Here is a 20206-nt window from a genome sequence, read left to right as displayed (position 1 = left end):
GAACCCAAAAGGCTCAAAGGCAGAATTTGATCTTGTGACTCTTATTTGAGCCTAGCATGATCCTTTGACCCTGAGATCTAGCAAAGAGGGGCCAGACTGGCAATTGCACAAACCAATCCTCCAATATGACCTAAACTGATGGAGAGGTTAAGGCTCCAGGCTCAAAATCCATGGCCAGCTTTCAAAATTCTGGCATGTATCCCCTACCTTGACAGGCACAAATCTGAAATGCAGAGCCCTGCATGACCATGTGAACTTAACTCACCACCTACCTTGTTGCAGGTTGGTGACAGACCTGTTACAGCATGCAATAAAAATACTTGTTCCCCATCTTACTCTAAGGGCTTGTCTACACTTACTGTATGATCGATGCATTGGCAGATTTAGCAGGTTTAGTGAAGACCTGCTAAATCAATGCCAATCCATCTTCCATTGACTCCTGTACTCAACCTGATCAAGAAGAGTAAGGGGAGTCAACAGAAGAGCATCTCCCGTTGACCTCATGTAGTGTGGACCCCACACTAAGTAGATCTAAGCTAAGTCTATTTGAATTATGCTATTAACTCAAATGGAGTCGCTTAGATCAGCTTTCCCTTTAGCATAGACTAGGCCTAGGTCAAGCAGCTAAAGACTCCCATGGGAGCCAAAACACTGCCTATAACTAGAATAGCACTACTAAGTTACTGTAGACTCTACAGTGTCCCCTCCAATAGGGTAACCATCTTTAACAGGCAATCAAATAAAGCAGAAATTATTGATTGGCTTAGTTCAAACATTGTTCCTGTTTGGGACTTCAAAATGGTGTATATTGCATGCTTTATGACACACCATAATCCATTGTTTTGGCAAGCTGCCACTTAAATAGGATAATAAAAGTACAAGAATTTCAATCTAGGTTCTTAGAAGTATGGTGGGAGGAAACTCAGAGTTTAATCTTCCTCTTTATTGCTACCTCATAATCACTTTATTTTAGTTCTGAAATGGAGTACTTGTACATCAGTAACCAATGTCTACAGCAGAGTTTCTCAAATCTGGGTCCCAACCCAAAAGCAGGTTGCAAGCCTATTGTAGGGGATTCATGAAATTGCCACCCTTATTTCTGCACTGCTGTCAGAGCTCAGTGGACAGAGCATTCGCTGCTGGCTAGGTGCCCAGCTGTGAAGGCAGCGCTGCCACCAGCAGCAGCCCAAAGTAAGGGTGGCTCAATGGGGGATGAGATCATCACAGCCAGACATACTTTCAGAGGAAATCCTAGCTAAAAGTTTGAGAACCCATGGTCTAATCACTGATGGGGCTTTCAGATAGCCAGTTAATGCTACACCAGCGTGGCTCTTGCTTGTAGAGACTACTCAGTGGGTCTGCTCTCACTAGCTTATGTATAGGGCCCTGCAAAACTTACAGCCCTGAAAAATGCATCATGGACTGTGAAATCTGGTCTCCACCATGAAATCTGGTCTTGTGCTTTTACCCTATACTATATAGATTTCATGGGGAAGGCCAGCATTTCTCAAATTGGGGGTCCTGGCCCAAAAAGAGGTTTGGGGGGGAAGAGGGGTCACAAGATATTGTAGAGGGGTTGTGGGTATTGCCACCTTACTTCTGCACTGCTGCTGATGGCAGTGCTGCCTTCAGAGCTGGGCGCCTGGCCAGCAGCCAACATCTGGCCACCCAGCTCTGAAGGCAGCACCAAAGTAAGGGTGGCAATATCACGAATCCCCTACAGTTTTGCAACCCCCCTGAAGCTGCCTTTGGGTCAAGACCCCCACAGTTACAATACAATGAAATTTCATATTTAAAGATCTGAAATCATGACAACTTACAATTTTTCAAATCCTAGGACTGAAATTGACCAAAAATTGACTGAATTTGGTAGGACACTACTTATATTGAAGCTGACTTGCAAGTCCTAGTCTATATGTAACTGAGGTACAGACTAAACAATTATAGTTCAGGAGCAAAGGTTGCTAATAGAAATCCTAAACTGCATGACTTATACTTGCTTAAATTCCACTCCTTGCTTGTGTGGGATGTTCTCCCTATCTGTGACTCCTACCACATTGGGCTATTGATCAGTTTGTGTATTAGACCAGAGGTTCTCAACCAGGGGTACATGTACCCCTGGGGGTTCACAGTGGTCTTCTGGGGGTACATCAACTCATAAAACTAAAATATATAACAGGTTAAATAAAAAGTACTATTGGAAGTCCATATGGTCTAAATTCATACAGGCAAAATGAGAATAAGCAGTTTTTCAGTAATCGTGTGTTGTGGCACTTCTGTATTTTTCTGATTTTGTAAGCAAGTAATTTGTCAGGTGGAACTCAGAGTATACAAGACAAATCAGACTCCTGAAAGGAGTTCAGTAGTCTGGAAAGATGGAGAACCACTGTATTGGACTGAGGTCCCCAAGGGGCCACAGGTACCCGACTAGTCACATACAAATGCCACTGAAGTCCATTGGATATGCAACTGACAGGATGAGTAGGACCAGGAAAATTCTTGTAAATGCAAAATGGCAAATTCTAATTGTAGTTAGAACCTAGTCTGCTGCTAGGGGCTTGTCTACATGGTCCTGCAGTTCAGGCTACAGGAATGTGACTCTGCAATCACAGACTAAAAGGTACCTAATCAGGATTAAGTAGTCCACTAGGTAACTTCTAGTTCATGCTCATAAGGTCTAAATATAGCAGTTGCAGGGCAGCATGTGGATCACAGTTCTTGGCTCCTTGTTGGGACATCCTGCATTCAGCTCTGGCAACTTACCTCCTTAACTGGCTAAGAGAAGGGCTGGCAGTAGAGCACTGTTGCTCTGAGTGCCACATAGCACATTGACCAAGAGCTCTTAGGTCACTAATCCACTCCAATAAAATGCCCCTCCTGGAAGAATCAGTCATGTGGCGCAGTATCTGCTTACCTACAAAGCTGATGCTTCCTGAGTAAGTGTTCACAATGGGTACAATTCTTGAGGGGATGGTATAGTGACAGATTGTGTTTTCCTGCAATATCCACAAGGAACCTTATTGCATTAAAGTATCTTAAGAGTCTGTATTAAAAATGGGTTTCAGAGTAACAGCCGTGTTAGTCTGTATTCGCAAAAAGAAAAGGAGTACTTTAGAGACAAACCAATTTGCTTGAGCATAAGCTTTCGTGAGCTGTAGCTTATGCTCAAATTGGTTAGTCTCCAAGGTGCCACAAGTACTCCTTTTCTTTTGTATTAAAAATGCAAATGTTTGTACTGTGGGATTGTATGTAGTCAGATCCCCGCAGTGTTAATCTAAATCTAGTGAAGTGTCATGGATTTAAAAGGACTATTTGAACCAATATGCTAGACAAGAAGGAACTTCTGGGACAAACTAAGTTGTGGGTTTCTCAAACTCTAGAGGGAGGTATATGCAAATATGTCTTTGTAGCTGTAAATCTGTCTGATCACCTGTTACATGTAGACAAGATCAGAGGCCAAAACAGTATAAAGTAGCAACTTGTTGATGCATGTGCTTGTTTTGAGCTAACAGCTATTGTGACCACAGGAAAAAACCATTTGGGAAAGGACTGATCTGCCAGAGCCCTTGTTTCAGTTTGAAGTGATCCCTGGTAAACTGATTAGCATTGGAGGTTTTTTGTGGTCATCTTAGCTGTAGTTTCAGTTTAATGGGCTTGCTGAGAGTGCACTGTGGTGACTAAAACTGTGGGCAATTACAATGCTTTCTCTCCAGAGGACTATAAACAAAGTAGGCTGGCTAGGGAACAAAACTTGTGGGGAACTGAAGATAGGCAGGGAACTCTGCAGCCTGGAAATAATACCTTGATCAGGAGCAGGGGAGAGATGCTGGCTTCTCTCCAGCAGAAATGGCTGCTTTGGAGCTAGGAGCCTAGACATAGTGCCCTTGCTGGACTATTGGAGAGCAGATAAACATGCGGTTGTCCTGAACTGTGAAAAGTAGATTTCTGAGCTGTGATTTGATAAATGAGTATCTCTAGGCACACCAGTGACACTTAGAGCTGCTAACTTGTGCAGTGATTTAAATGTATGAGGGCACATGCTGACTTTAAAAATGAACAATATACAACTCCTGAGTTTCAATTATATGGAAAGTCACATTCAAGCTGCCTGGGCTAATAGGGCCAAAACAACCTTCAGTCACTTATCTCCTGACACAACTTCTCTCAGCTTGCAATCATAAGGACAAATGTGTTAGCTGTTGACCTGGGACTGTGGAGCTTGCAAGTTGTCATGCAAGAGATGAATATACAGGGGTGGGGAAACAGCTAATAGGATACAAACATCTTCCAAGCTGGGGTGGACAGACATCAGGCTTACTGCTAGAGTGCTGCTCCTCTAGGGGCTTCTCTCTGTCTGTGGTCGAGTTTGTAGAATGAACACCACTCATTCCCTTCTGGCTTCTGTATGTTGCTTTTATTCAAAGCAATCTTGTTTAGCCTTTCCTGTGGCTTCCCTGCAACATTCCCTTCAGGATCTTGCTGTATCTATGTTGCTCCTATTTCAAGAGCCAAAAGTAAAGCTGACAATTCCTCCTGCTTTTACTTCAGGGCCCATGCTGCCCATGGTAACTTACTCATTTCCAACTGACCGTTATTTGAATAAGGATGCTGAAAGCTTGAAAAGTACTTTTAACTAGGCTTCCATGTCTTGTACTTGGCCAGCTGGCTGAGTATGGTGAACTTTCAATGTGTCTGTCGCTAACGATGGATAAGACAGTCTGGGTCTCCAGCATTGAAACATAAAGCCTCATTAGGCATATTCATAATTACAAACAAGCAGTTTAATCCTTTCCAAAACTTGTCTTCTGTGGTGCTGCTTGAACTTTTGTGCAGAACTAAAAGTGAGCCACTTGTGTTGGCATATCCCAGAATAAGCTGTCAACAGGTTGAACTCAAAGCATCATGTTGATTGCTAATAGAAATGCAAGTTAAAGCATTACAGTACAATTGCATGCCCAACTTGAAATAACATCTAAAGCAGGGGTGGGCGAACTTTCACTTGAGGGCCACATCTGGGAATATAAATTGTATGGCAGGCCATGAATGCACCCAAAACTGGGGTTGGGGTGCAGGAGGGGGCAAGGGCTCTGGTTGGGGTGCAGGCTCTGGGGTAGGGATGGGGATGAGTTTGGGGTGTAGGAAGGGGCTCCAAGCCCAGACTGAGGGGTTCAGAGGGAAAGAGGGGCTTTGGAGGAGAAGGGGGGATAAGGGCTGGGGCAGAGGGTTAGGATGTGGGGAGAGGCAATGGGATGCAGGCTCTGGGCAGAGTTTACCTCAAGCAGCTCCCAGAAGCAGCATGTCCCTTCTCTGGTTCATATGCAGAGGCACAGCCAGGTGGTTCTGCATGCTGCCCTGTCTGCAGGCACCACCCCAGCAGCTCCCATTGGCTGCAGTTCCTGGACAATGGGAGCTGTGGGGGCAGCACTTGGGGCAGGTGCAGTGTACAGAGCAGACCCCCCCCCCAGCTGCCCCTACATGTAGGAACCAGAGGGGGACCATGCAGTTACTTCTGGTAGCTGTGTGGAGCACCGCCCTGCCAATCCTGCTCCCTGGCCATAGTACCAGACTGGGGCAAGCCCTAAACCCTGCTTCCCAGTGGGAGCTCAATGGCTGGCAGGCCAGATGCAGGCTGTAGTTTGCCCACCCCAATCTCGAGCAACAGCTGTATACAAATCTAAACTGACTCTAAGATCTAGAAAAACTTAGCTTGGAAGGCTTCATCAACACAATTCTGCATATCCCCAAATATCAGACCACATGTCCTGGATAGTAGGTAAGGCAAAAGGAACATGCCTATTCTTCCTAGATGGGAACTCTAATTGTGTCAAGCTCTGGTGCTTGCTTGGCTCTAGCTGTGGTAACACACTTCAGCATTTCCTCCCAAGCAAGAGGTTATATAGCTAACAAGCATTTTGTCATCTCAGTTTTTGAAGTGTGACTTGGGTTTTTGGGACACTTTTGGCCTGGGAATAGCCTTAGGGGGCCTGGACACTCAAGTTTTGCTATTTGGATTAATTATGGAGTGATACATAATCAGCATCTGGTCATTATGCAGTGATTACAAGAAGATACTAGTTCATCTTGCTGGTATTTGTATTACAAGCAATTGAGACTGGAGAACTGGTCAAGGCAGCAAAATAGACTGCTAAACTGTAATGTTAAAAGTAGTATAGTAAGTTTTAAAACTTGTGCCGGACACTTTCACTAGAGCTGGATGGAGAGTTTAAAAACTAATTTGCATGTTTTCTGGAACTTTTGATCAGTTCTATTAAACTTTTTTCCTCATTCACCAACAAGACTGAGCTAATCAGTGTAGCAATATGGCTTAATGTAAGCTGGATAAGTCTGTATATTTAAAGACCAATCAACCATGTTGAAACCAAAATGGAGATTGCAGAGATTGGTGAATGTTCTTAAAGGGATAGAAACTAGCACAAGAGGCTATTTATGGAACAAAACCTCTCACTGATGCCTGTCAAGCTTTAACAGCCTTGTTTTCCTATTTTATTTCTCACCACTTCCTGTAAAAGACCCACAAATGGGGCCAACTTTCAAATGCACAAGTAAAATTGGAAATTGTAATCTCCAAAGTTACCTTGGTGCAACAGCTAAGGCTACAATCCTTCCATGGAGGTTGCAGGAGTCACGGAATCCATGACTTCAGGCCCCCTGTCGCCCCCAAGCTGCATAGTTGCTGGGGGCAGTATGGGGACCCTGTAGCTGAGCTCCCTATTTTGTCCCAAATTTTCAGTAAAAGTCAAACAGGTCATGGGCTTCTGAGGTATTTTCTTGCTAGTGACCAGTCTGACTTTTCCTAAAAATATTCATGACACAAATTTTAGCCTTAACCGTACTCTAAAAGTAGATGTGACTGTCGAATTGACAGTTCCTAGTATTTGTACCAAATATACCCCCACCTGATAACTTGATGCAGTTTTAATGCTGGTCATAGTATCTGAATGTCCTGTGGCTTTGCTTGGGTTAGGGGACTCTCTAATAGACAGCTTTTGGCTATGACCAAATAAGTTACCACTGCCTAGTAGTGGTCAAGTGAGCAAATTGAGTTGATAGAGGATATCTCTTTAATCTAGTCCAAATTGCAGAGGGAGATTGGTCCTGTTCATATCAGACTTTCTTCCAGATCAGTGTCTATTGAATTCTCCTCAGTTGTCCTGTCTGTCTATATATCAGTCAGTTTGCCCCAAAATAAGACTTCAGAAACTGTTCTTTTAAATTGCCTTTTGTTTTTGTCAGGGACTGTTGCTGAGCCCCACCCAAGGAAATGGTGGGGATCAAGCACTACAGGAAGATGATTCAGGCCACTAAACTCTATTGCTGCTCGCTGCAGTCAATTATCAGTCTTAAACTCTCTGTAGATTTGCAGTTGTGCCATAACTGCAAAATAGATATTTTTAGTGATGTGCTTCAACTTGGGGAAGCCACACCTTGTCATAGCTGAGCAGTATTTCACATACAGCAACTTGGTTAGTGTGAATTGATCTGACTGGTTCACCTGCCTGGTAATGCTGGATGGGTATTTCTGACTCAAACTTATATCATTGCTATTTTTAAAAAAATTAAAAACTAGTCCTAACTAGAACATAAGTCATTGCTTTGCCTGTTCACTGAATCAAGGGTAACACTAAAATGCCAATGGCCAGTACGAATTCTGAAACCAAAGCACTGAGAAACTTCTGGCTTAGGGCATGGCTACACTGGAAACTTCAAAGCGCTGTTGCAGGAGCACTCCCACAGCAGCGCTTTGAAGTGCGAGTGTGGTCACACACAAGTGCTGGGGGAGAGCTCTCCCAGTGCTCCTCATAATCCACCTCCACAAGGGGATTAGCTCAGAGTGCTAGGAGCCACATTCCCAGCACTCAGCCTGTGTACACTAGTACTTTAAAGCATGTTGACTTGCTGTGCTCAGGGGGGTGACTTTTCACACCCCTGAGCCAGCAAGTTAGAGCACTATAAAATAAGTGTAGCCGAGTCCTGAGTGATGTAATAACTGGGAACCCAGCTATAACATAATTCACACCATGAAATGGTAGGATCTTGGTCTGATACATGAATGCTCGCTCGCTCATAAAGCAGCAGTGCAAAATACAAAATGAAGAAGCATGATAGAATAGCTTACAAAATAGGAAGCAAATAGTTATATTGTGAAGATAATCTGCCATTTCCTAAACTCAGTACATTCTAGCTTCCAGGCTTCGATATAAGCTTCCTAGTCAGTGTTTCCTTGAAGCCATAAGTAAGACTCTTGTGATCATACAAATCCTACTTCAGGGCAGGGGTGCTCTGATAGGCTACAAGTTCTCCCTCTCATGAATATTCCCTACTTAAGTGAAACTAGGGTAAAGAACCTGGCTGAATACATGATCAGTATAAAGGACTGGCTGTTTAATTGGTGCTAGAATACAAAACAACTTGCATTGTGTGAGCTTTCTCTTGAAACTCCCACAAGTGCCAACAGCCTGCAGTCTGGTTTTATTAACAGTACTTCACGCCAAAGCAGACATATCTTCTACATGTATTTAAACAGTCTCAACTCAGCTAGGTATTTCTGAACCTGGCTTCCAAGAACAGTCTGCTCAAACTAGCCTCCTAGAATGAGTGATAGACAAATCGGGATATTATTCAGTTCTGTACAGAACATACTGTTGTCAAAATGTGTATTTACATACCTCTGCTGTACATTAACTTGCAGCTAACATTCTTATATTGTAATTGCATACAGTGAGCTATAATCTTAAACTTGGCTGTCGTGTTTAACTTTATTTTGGTAATAGGCTAAAAGGAGCCAAAATGAAAGCTCTTGACACTGGTGTCAGGTTGCTACTGCAGTGTAGCAATGTGTGTAAGGGGACTGTTGCCCCCTTACTAACATTCAGTGGGTGTTTTGGTTGGCTAGCTCCCAGTACTAAAAGGGGAGTATCTATTGGAAACCAAGACCCTGAGACTGATGGTCCACAGGAACAATAGGGAGAGGCCAATGCTCCAGGTCAGCCTGAATGACAGGGCAGGCAGGCTAATTAGGGGGTCAGGAGGCCAGGGAGGTCCTGTCCTCTGTGTGAGCTGGATTTGCCTGGGTCAGACAGTGGGGCCGGGCTAAGGAGAAAGCAGCGGCCTGAGCTGAGCTGGGGAGCAGAGCTGTGCCAGATGCAGAGGGGCCAGAAAAGCAGCCCAGAGAGAGCAGACCTATCCTGGGAGTAGAGCTGCAGCAACCAGAGCCAGAGGGGCCAGAAAGACAGTCCACAAAGCAGGTCTGTGCTGGGAGCAGAGTCACAGAAGCAGCCTGCAGAGCAGACCTGTCCTGGGAGCAGAGCTGCAGCAACCAGAGCCAGAGGGGCCAAAGAAGCAGCCCAGGGAGCTGGAGGCAGAGCAGCAGCAGTGCAGAGACAGTGGTGGAGCTGGGTGCAGTGAGCAGCTGGGAAGACCGAGGGGGACCCTGGGCAGCAGGCCCAGCACAGGGAGACGTCTCAGCCAAGGGGCTCTGCAGGCCAGGCTTGGATCATAACCCCAACAGGGCAGGGGCGACACTGGGAAGAAGGTTCTACCACTTAGAGCCTGAGAGCATGTGGCCACCACCAGAGCAAGTGTCCAACCTGCAGCAAAGCCAGGACCTGACCTGCAGCAAAGAAGGAGGCCTGGGACTTACAAGGAACAGACTGTGACCTGCCCAGACATTCCAGAGACTGTTTGTGATGTTTCCTTTAACCTTTCCCATTTTCCCTTATTCTTTTTAGAATTAATTGTTGATTAAATAACTTGTATGTAATGGTCAGAAGTGCCCAGTGCAGAGAGTACCCCAGAGTGGGGACACCCTAGCCCCTGTCCTAGGTGACCACAGCAGGGTTGGGGGTCAAGCCCCCAGGAATCCTGGGCCCAGCCTTGCTGGGGTTACGAGGACTCTACCAGACAGAGTGGAAGGGGAGCCCTCAAGGGCAGGGAGGCCACTGGGTAAAGGAAGTGGGAGCGAGGACTCGGATCCTTTCGCTAACCTACTTCACCAGGGTAGTGCAGAAGCCAGGAAAGTTCCCCACAATAGCAGGACTATTCCCCCTGTTTACATGTGCGTAGCAGTAACTGGGCATCATAAGGTGGGACTTTGAGGACTTTCAGTCCTCAATGTCCTGGTCTCCGAGCCAGCACTCACTTTAGAGGGCAGAACCACATGGGTTATGTTTCTTTGAGCCATCAACCTGTTGGCTAAGAGTTGCTCTAAGACCATTGTGTACAAAGCTGCCAGTAGTAGCAAAATGACTGTCAAGCAGGCTTTCCAAGATAGCTAGAGTCTCCAAGACCCTTACCTTCTCGCTTCTATATTTTACTTGAGACCAAGATAAATGAGAACCAGAAATGTCTGCAGTATAAGTCTTAGTAGACTTGAAGCATCTGGGTATGTTAAAAGGATAGTTGTCAAATATACACTGTTGTATTATAGGGATCCCTCATGCATGTCTGAGCTTCAGCAAAAAGAAATTAGAATACTTGTTGGCAAAACCATCCGCATAGCAGTTGCGGACAGTTAAAAGGCAGGTACCAAGTCATCTTCTGGTGACTCTTTAAAACCAAAGCATATTGCAAGGGTTGTCAACATATTGAAATCTAAGATGTCAGTAATAGCCTTATTTCTCAGTGGTAGTTTGGCCTAACAGGAATGTGCCTGAAGAGGGTCATCTTAATGCACTGGTGATGGTCACAAATTAAGTTTGTAATCTGATACAGGTATTTCAACTTCTGTGACTGAATGGAGTAATGGTTGAGAGCTGGGCAAAACTTTTGGCAGTTTTTGTTTACCCTGAACTATTCATTCACAAAATAGCTTTGATCAAAATGTCAAAACCCTTCATTTTGATATTTGGGTTTTTGGCAAAAACCAAGGACTAGATCAGTGGTTCTAAACTAGAGTACATGTACCCTGGGCAGATACAGAGGTCTTCAGGGGGTAGGTGTATCAAGTTAGCTAGATACATAGCCTGGTTTTACAACAGGCTATATAAGAAGCACTAGCAAAGTCAATACAAACTATAAAATCATACAATGTACTTGTTTATAGTGCAATTTGTACTATACACTGAAATAGAAATATTTATATTCCAATCAATTTGTTATGGTAAAAATGAGAGAGTAAGCAATTTCTCAGTGTGCTTTGACACTTTCTATTTTAAACTTGCTTATAGAAATCGGCCTTAAGTGAGGTGCAACTTGGGGTATGCAAGACAAATTCAGACTCTTGAAAGCCATAGAGTAGCCTGGAAAGGCTGAGAACCATTGGACTAATTAACAAAACAGCAGTGGCCTCCATCTTCCTTTGCCCTCCTTTAACCCAGTGGATAGGTAACTAACCTAAGCTGTGGGGACCCAGGTTCAGTTCCCCTTCAGCAGGTTGTGGAGAAGAGATTTGAATTCACCTCTTGTACATTGCAGGAGAGTACCCTTGCCGCTGGCCTATGGAACATTCTGGTATGGTGTTTATCTCTCCTGTCAAAGCTATTCCACTTAAGATCAATATTTAACAATTATTGGGGCAGGGAATTGAACTGATGGTCTGCTAACCGCCATTGCTTGTTCTGTATCATAACAGATAGCCATTGGGCCAGGGAAAGAGTGAGGGTCCTGATTTGCCAAAATTTGGTTCAACCAGAAATAGTCTCCCCTTCCCAGGATTCCCAATAAACAAAAATCCATTATTAGACCAGCTGTAGTCTTACTCTCTGGGCCACCACATGAGACCAACTCATTTGGCAAAAAGTCATTCACAGTATCACATGTCAGGATTTTAACATGCTGGCCTAAGACCTAGAGGAAAGGGGAGGATGAACTGTTTTAAAGAACTTTAAAACATCTTATCAAGAAGTGGCCTCTGTTACCCAGCACTCCATTTTCTCTACCAGTTTTAGTTAAGGCTAGCTTTGAGCATTTAACATCTGCAGAACTGGGTTCAAATTCTTAAATCAGTTGATGTTGGTGACAAAGTGTGACTTAGGTTCAAGACCACTAGACTGGGGTTTGGACAACCTGCCTCCTATTTCTGGTTCTGACAGTCTTCCTGTATTATCTTGCAGTCACTTAAACTGTTACTGGTGAGACACAACTTCATGCTGTGGGGATCAACCCCATGTTGGGAATACTTGCCCACTACAGCTGTGGGAGTCCCTAACTTGTATAGAATTGGTCCTTGCAGGGAGTAGCTGCCCCTTCCCTACTTCTGATAAAGACAGAGCTCCAAGCCTTGTGTTCGGCAACCTGGTAACTTTGCCAGACTGACCTGATTGCTCTAAGGAGCTGTTGGGCATTTGGCATCAGATGCCAGCTCTGCCATAGGCTCCTGTAGAAGTATTTCATGGCTGGGCCATGCAGAGTACAGAGGATCCACTGAGACTCTGCTTTGCTTGTTTCCTGGATTTAAAATTGGTCCTACATGTAATTAGTAATCCACTTCCCACACTCTTCAGTTTCACTATTCTACTTGGTCAAGTGGCATATCCAACCATCAGGCATGCAGTGTCTGAGCTTGGGAGGGGGTGGGGAGTGGGCAGGCATGGTTTCATACTGCATATCAAACTGTTGCTTTGGTGTGCACTGGAATGTCCTACATTTGCTTCTCCTATACTTGCCTTATGAAACCTGGTTTTGGGTGTGCATTGTCTCAAAAGACAAATGTCTCTAAACATGGCTTCCACACCAGTTCTCCTCTAAACTGAACCTAAATGAGTCTTTAAACTGAGTTGCAGAGCTTGGGCTCTAGCATGAGCCCAGGCATCTATGTTGATATTTTATAGCCTCATGGCCTGAACCCTCATGAGCCTAAGTTGGGCAACACAGCCCCACCAAGGGTGTCTTACTGCAGTACAGACCCACCCTAAGGCTTTCAAATGCTGCCTTAGAAACAGGGAGTGTCTCTCCTATTGGAACTCTAGTCAACAGACTTGTCCTGCAACGTAAAAATCCCTGCAGAACAAGTGGCATTCTAAAATGGCAGGGCCCCAAATCAGCAGCTCCTTAAACAGCTGTAAAAGGGGACCTTAAACAACTTAGGGACAGCACACCTTAAATTAAGGAAAAGGAATACTCTGAAGCAATAAATATTGTGTGAGACTTGCTGCCCAAAGAGAATTGAGGCCAAGAGCTTAGCCTGAGTCAAAAGGTTATCCACTCTCAGGGATCATGAAACAACATCTGTTTTCTAGATAATGTGCTCCAGGTCATAAACACTTTTACTTATGGGGCTTGAATGTTCACCACCCCTCTGAGCAGACTATTCCAAAACTGCCTTCAGGAGTGCTGCTTGCTTCTCTGAACCAGTAGGTACTGGGCAGAGGATCAGATGGGTACACTGGACCACTGGAATCAGTCTGGTAATTCCTGTGCTTAATTTAAATGTGTGGTGTGAGCTCTTTCATTTACCAATTTAAGGCTTAACCAGATTTCTCTTGTCTTGCAGATAGCAAAGCAATTGTTGATGGGAACTTAAAACTGATCCTTGGCCTAGTATGGACCCTTATCCTCCATTATTCCATCTCAATGCCAGTATGGGAGGATGAAGGAGATGACGATGCCAAGAAACAGACCCCTAAGCAGAGACTGCTGGGTTGGATTCAGAACAAAATTCCTTACTTGCCAATCACAAACTTCAATCAAAACTGGCAGGATGGCAAAGCACTGGGTGCCCTGGTTGATAGCTGTGCTCCAGGTAAGCATTCTCTTTGTAGATCCGTGTCTTTCCTCCCTCTTTTTGTTCCTTGTGGCAGTGTTGAGCTAATGGTCTAAATTTAGCAATAAGATTAGACATCTAATGCCCCTCTAGATGAGACTACAGTTTTTTTTATAAAACAGCCCACAAAACAGTTGTGGAAGCAAGCTTTAAATGACTTGGCTAAAGGTCCAGCCCTCACTGGAAATATCAGCATAAAGATGAAAATCTAGTTTGGTTTACTACAGCCCCCACTACAGTTGTCTGTCCTAACCTACTGGATCAACACAAGGTATGAAGGAGCAAACATTGGCTCCTAAACTGAAACGAACTTGTTGTTTGGGCTGAACATGAACATCTTTCATTAAGATCATAGCAGGAGGTTCTGCATGAAGGCTTTTAAAACCCTTACACTGGGCACAGAATGCAGGAGTTACAGGAAGCTGTATACCTCCAAAACTCTAAATCTTCACCTTTATTTGTGTATTTCTCTACTAGAGCAAGAATAACATGAAGGGGAGAGCAGCACAAGTACCTTTTCTTGCCATGAAATGATGGTGTTGTAAACATAATTACTTGAGCTAATCTAGTGCAATTCTGACAGTTTCTCCTAATGCTGTACAATCTTCACAGTATAGACTGTCAGCTCTGCACAAGAATCCACAGGGACTGTCATTTAAATCTTATTGTGCTTTAAGTCCAAAAGAGACCTCATTCCTCAGGCTAAATCTAAAACCTCCCAATCAAATGGCTGAGTGGGAGTCTTTCCTGACTGGCATCTTGGTTCATAGGCTAGCTTGGAAGTTCTTGGTGTCACTGAAGACTGCACTGTATCCTGCAGCATGCACACCCTTGGCAGTCATAAGTGACACACATCCTACTTCATGCCACCTTCCTTGGAAGTATGGTGGCTGCAACCAATAAGTGCAGTTCTAGAACTGTGGGGAAGGTAGCCTTCTACCATAGTAAGTGTGTTGCTTTCAGATTAGAACTTCCTATTTAGATATCCTTCCCTGAGAGCCAGTTGCTTTTTGGACTCTAAAAGCAGTCCTATGCACAGATTTGGAAAGTATTACCCAGAATAAGCACTGTTGCATGTGATGGTCTCAAGTTTTTAAAAAAAACACCTCTAGCAAATAAACAGTCAATGTGAAAGTTCTGAATGCATAACTTGCTTATTCTTAGGTCTCTGCCCTGACTGGGAGACCTGGGACCCTAAGAAACCAGTTGACAATGCTCGTGAAGCCATGCAGCAAGCTGATGACTGGCTGGGTGTGCCTCAGGTAAGGCAGACTGAAAGCAAAAATGCCTGGAGCAGAGAGGATGCTGAGTCAGTGCTGTTATCACTAACTTAAATTTAACAGGACTTGGCTGTCAGAATTATGTGAGCTTCTCTTCAATAGTAGCCCTTCAGACATCTTTAGAGTGTGGAGCTAGAAATCTGCAGTCTGTCTTCAGTAACTTGAATCCCTGTTCTGACTCTAAGGGCCTGTCTACACTTAAAGCAGCTGTAGCGCTTAGTGCAGAAGCTACCTATGCTGACCAGATTGCTGCTTCTCATTGGCATATGTACTCCACTTTCCAGAAGCCCTCCTGTCAACATCATGCAGTGTACAATGGAGGTTTGGTTGATATAACTGCAGCAGGTGTAGGGGTGTGTTAAATGGGCATGAGTTTGCAGTGTAGACCAGGGCTTACATGCTAGCTCTATGGAGGAGAGCACAGCTCTTATGCAAGAGAGGAAGATAGTGTACACCAACTAATGGTGTTCAAGGGGAAATGCTTCAAGGCCAGGATGACTTTCCTGTTCTAACCTTGAGACTTACTTCTATTTCTGGTTATTTGCCCACTTGCAGCTTCTTTCTGTTGGATGAGTGAACAGTTGAAGTGACTCAGGCCCTTAAAATTGCTCTGACTTAATCAGAAGCAGTTTCATCAAGTCTTTAAGTAGATTTGATTTCAACAGCAGTGCACACCCAGAACTCTTCTATACAATCTTCTCCTTTCAAAATAAAACTAACCTTTGTTATAAAGATATGGCTGGGTATTGGAACACATCGTTCTTTTGAGTGGGGGTGTGGGGGAGAACTCTCTTCTTTCTTCATTACTAAGTGTACTTGCTTGAACGGGGTCCTTGGGGTTAACCTGTTCATTTAGTTTGCCACCTGATGTCTTAAGTACTTTTGTAAGAAAGTAGCTTTCTTTTGCATTGATGATCTCACTTGAACAGGAGCCCATGGATCTTCAAACCAGATTTTCATGCTCATAGCATAACAAGCAATATGTTAAATCTGTAAAGCTCTCTGAGCAGTAACTATGCTCATGGCATTAGAACAAACTGAGATGGACATGACAGCATCACAGCTGTCAGTGTGCATTTCCGTTTCACTTTTGCTGCTGTTCATCTAGCATCCTTCACTGAAGGAATATCCCCAAGTTGCTTTCCCAGAAGGGCAACTTGAATGGTCTCTGCTTCGAAAGTAAAGAATTCAACAGAAGTGCATTAGTTATTGAAGCAAACAGGCAGTGGTGGTCTCCATCTTTGTTTCCATAAAACTGCATAAGTAGACTAGCTTTACAAACTTCCTAATGCAGACTTCTTTACTACTAACTCAACCCATGATACGGCATTAAATACTTTCAAACTGAATTGCATATTGTAAATCCTTCCAGTTAACCCTAGGAAACTATGTAAGGGGAGCTAATGGAATGTATAGAATTCCCATGTACCTGAATTGTACTGCTCTTGAAGTCTAATGTTGGTTGATGGTAGACTAAATACGTGTCAAACACTAACCTGTGTATGTTCCAGGTGATTACTCCTGAAGAAATTATTCACCCTAGTGTGGATGAACACTCGGTAATGACTTACCTGTCGCAGTTTCCCAAAGCCAAGCTTAAACCAGGAGCTCCTCTAAAACCCAAACTGAATCCAAAGAAGGCAAGGGCCTATGGCAGAGGTAAGGAAGAACACTTAGGTTGACGTTTCAGAAAAACAAGTTGCTGCTTGATTGTGTTGTCCACAGTAGGCCTGGAGTCCAAGCTGGATTTGTGTACTTCTCTTGTGGTGCTTTGGCTCAGAAATATGTGGAGACAGTCCAAAAAACACTCCTATTTCTAAAATGCAACTCCCCACAAACCACCCCTTCTGAGCATGTTTAGGAAGCCTGCTGCCTTGCATATATGTAACAACCCACCACTGGGAAAAGTGGGATGGCAGACCAGGAAACCTTTTAACAAAATGTACAGGATCAGTGTCTCAAACAATACTCAGACAGTGTGCACCACCCCATTTGCATATTACCATATAGCATGTACTCTTTTAAAAAAGCCCAGAAACCAAAGTGCAGCTAAGAAGTAAGTAAAAGATTTATTGCATGTATGCAGATATTCCTGCCCTAGAAGACTAGCTGCCTCTGCAGGGGGTGGGTGGGTCAATACATATGACACTAGAATAGTCATAGTGAAACTTACTGAGATTCCAAGTTATTCATCTACAATAACATGAGGCTCACAGTTGCTGCCCAGAATAGCCAAACTATTAATCGGGAATCAACAATGCAAGGTTTTCATTGCAGCCCATACACTATCTTGTTTTAGTGCAAACATGGACAGTGCTTAGTGGTGAGAAGCCATGTGAGCTTTCTGGCAGAGGAGACCCTTTTATTGGATGAGGGTAACTAGCTGGTAACCATCTTGGTCCAAATCTTAAACTTTCTGGGAGTTGTGACTTTGAAAAAAGTCCAACAGGAGGTTTACCAGCAACCTAAAGTTGAATACTAGGAAAACCTCTTGTTACCATATCCATTCATGGTGTGTGCGTGTAAGTAAAACAAGATGGTATCTTATTGTATTCCAAGCTAACGCAACCTTTCTTTACTGCAAGGACAACTGTTCTCAATTGAGAGGATGCGGTTACAGTTTGTGTATAGAACTGCACTAATGACTCCCTGAAGAGTGTTTGCAGTAACCTTTATCATAGGCAAAATAAGGCCCTTTAGGGGCAGCATGATCTGGAGGGCTAACAGGATTGAGAAGTGGTAAGTTCTGACTTCAGCTCCACCTTCAAGAAAGTAGCTTTACCTCATTGTCTTGCTTTCCTTGCCCAAGGGAAGGGGAAACAGCCTTCTGAGGTGCTGCCTCCATGCTGGTACAGTACCTGAACATTAACAGCTTATGTGCAAAACATGCATTTCACTCTTGATGACTTTGATGCATTTAACACCTAATGTGTGACTAGGAATAATCATGTTACTGTTGCATTTCTCTAGAGATAAATTGGTTCAGAAATTCTGCTGTTCACAGCCACTTTTTGGATAAGCAATCAGACACTGCATTTTCTACTAACTGTACAAATGGCTGTGGAGAAACCAAGATTTAATAAAACTAGAGGCACTGGCTCATGAGAAGCAATTTCTCGGACATATGATGTATATACTTGGACTAGCATAGAACAAGCAACTTTGGGAAACTCCTCCACCCATTCAGTCAACAGCATGACAGGTGTAATAGCTCAAGGCTAAGTGTAAAAAATCAAGTAACTAAGTTGCAGTAACTGCATGCTGTGACAAGTCTTGTGCTAAGATAAGTACAGAGCCTTTTCACTTTGGGGGGGGCGGGAACTTAGTTAAGCTAAAAGTCCAGTCTTGCAGGGCACAGACCTTCACTTAAGCTATATTAGCTGTGTAAGCTTAGTTTTTTGGCAAGATGTTTTGAATGACTTGCATGGGAGAAATTAGGGAGGGATGTGGATGTTCACCAGCAGATAAAGCACAACAGTGTCAGTTACATGTAGTGAAAGTAGAATGCCTATGAACTACAAACTAAACTTTTGGCCACAATAACCAATACTGACTGGCTTATCTTTTTACAAATATCTTATCGAATTGCTGTTCAGAACTTCTCTACCGCTTTAACATTGTGGCTTCTCTGTAATACTTTCAACATTCCCAATTCTATGAACTAGTAACACCAACATCGTTCTTGTAACTAGAATGAAACAATCCTTGCTACCCTATGGAAGCTGCGTCATGGGACACTGCTTCTAACTTTTGGTGGCTCTTCTGAACAATCAGAACTCCATCTCGGAGAATCTGGCAGCCTATCCTGAGACTTAAAGCCAAGTGGCATTCAGAATTCCTGACTTCATTCTGGGATCAGCCTGCTGTGACCTTGTGTTAACCATTAAAACGCTTAAAGGTGCCTGTATTGTAGGAAGTGCAGGTTGTGACACTAATATCCTGAACAAAACTTAATTCCATAAGAGAACTTATTCAATAAAGCTCAACATTAGTAACTCACACTGCCACAACTGCATTTATAGTACAATGTACCCAATAGGGATTGAATGTGCCCTTTTCTAGTAGGGAGGGGGAATGCTAATGGACTTCTGTTGTCAACCTTTGAAGCCACCCCTAGGGGAGAAACTCATAGACTAGTTCAAATTGGATTTTTCCAAAGACCAAGAGAAGACTTCTGGGTAAAAGCCTGAGTTTTTTAACTGACTCAGGGCCTTCTTCCTGATCCAGCAAATGGACAAGACCATTGGTACATGGAGGGCCCAAATCCCTATAGCAGGATCAGAGGGATTTGGTCTACTGAGGTCCCATAAGATGGAGTGCTTGTTCTGAGCTGAATTTGTGGTAATTGGCTAACCATAAGGAATCCCCCATGGGTGGAGGCATTCAATGACTTTTAATCTGCTAGAATCCATGTTAAGATTGGGCTTCCTGATAAGCTTATTGGCATGTGTGAGATGTAGCTTTTCATTGGGTTTCGCTAATGCTTTGTGCCTTTAAGAATAAGGTAGGCTTGCCTCGACCTGTGGTAATTACCTGACAGTCACTATTAGCAGTCTCTGAAGAGACCCCAAGCAGGTCCTTTGGGCACCCTGTCTGTGCTGGCATAAAGGCTGGGAACTGTGCAGTCTGGGAATACCCCAGTTAGAAGGGAGAAAGATGCAGGTCTTCATCCCAGAGGCAACAGCTGAAGAGCTGGAAGCCTCAGTGGGTGCCCTTGCTGGAGCAATAAGGGGAAAGACAGGTGTAGCTACCCTGAGTTGTGATGCCAGTTGTCTAACACCACTGGTCTTTTGGTAAGCAAGCAGGCCTGAGAAACTGTTAGAACTTAATGTCTCACAACTGGGGCCATATCAGAACTTGTATTAGGTGGCTTGTGTGATTGTCATAAACAACCTTAGTTTTGAAACAACCACCTAAATGTGCCATTTTGTGTCCTATCCCCTTAACAGGAGTTGAGCCTCATGGAAACATGGTGAAGCAACCTGCCATCTTTACAGTAGATACTATCAGTGCTGGGCAGGGAGATGTAATGGTCTTCATAGAAGATCCAGAGGGCAACAGAGAAGAGGTCTGTATGCTAAACATATTTTGCATGAAAATTGGTAGGGAAAAATAGCTTAAATGATTACTAACTACTGTATCTCAGTGTAGTAAACTGTATTTAATGCACAATACTTAAGTAGTTTCTCTGATCATAAATAGAATA

The 20206-nt window shown here is 43.8% G+C and overlaps 1 protein-coding gene across 4 annotated transcripts in view; it reads left to right on the top strand.

Moving 5' to 3' along the window:
- The window catches only part of FLNB (filamin B), a 112739-nt gene that overhangs the window by 30446 nt on the left and 62087 nt on the right, over window positions 1-20206 (top strand). For all 4 annotated transcript variants that reach the window (XM_048857363.2, XM_048857362.2, XM_048857361.2 and 1 more), the window contains exons 2-5: window positions 13451-13699; window positions 14885-14982; window positions 16512-16659; window positions 19950-20068. In XM_048857363.2, coding sequence (XP_048713320.1) covers window positions 13451-13699; window positions 14885-14982; window positions 16512-16659; window positions 19950-20068 — 614 coding nt within the window. The remainder of the gene's footprint in view (window positions 1-13450; window positions 13700-14884; window positions 14983-16511; window positions 16660-19949; window positions 20069-20206) is intronic.

The sequence above is a fragment of the Caretta caretta genome, chromosome 7 (genome assembly GCF_965140235.1).
Source record: "Caretta caretta isolate rCarCar2 chromosome 7, rCarCar1.hap1, whole genome shotgun sequence".
NCBI lineage: Eukaryota > Metazoa > Chordata > Testudines > Cheloniidae > Caretta > Caretta caretta.
This window is presented reverse-complemented; position numbering and strand designations above follow the sequence as displayed.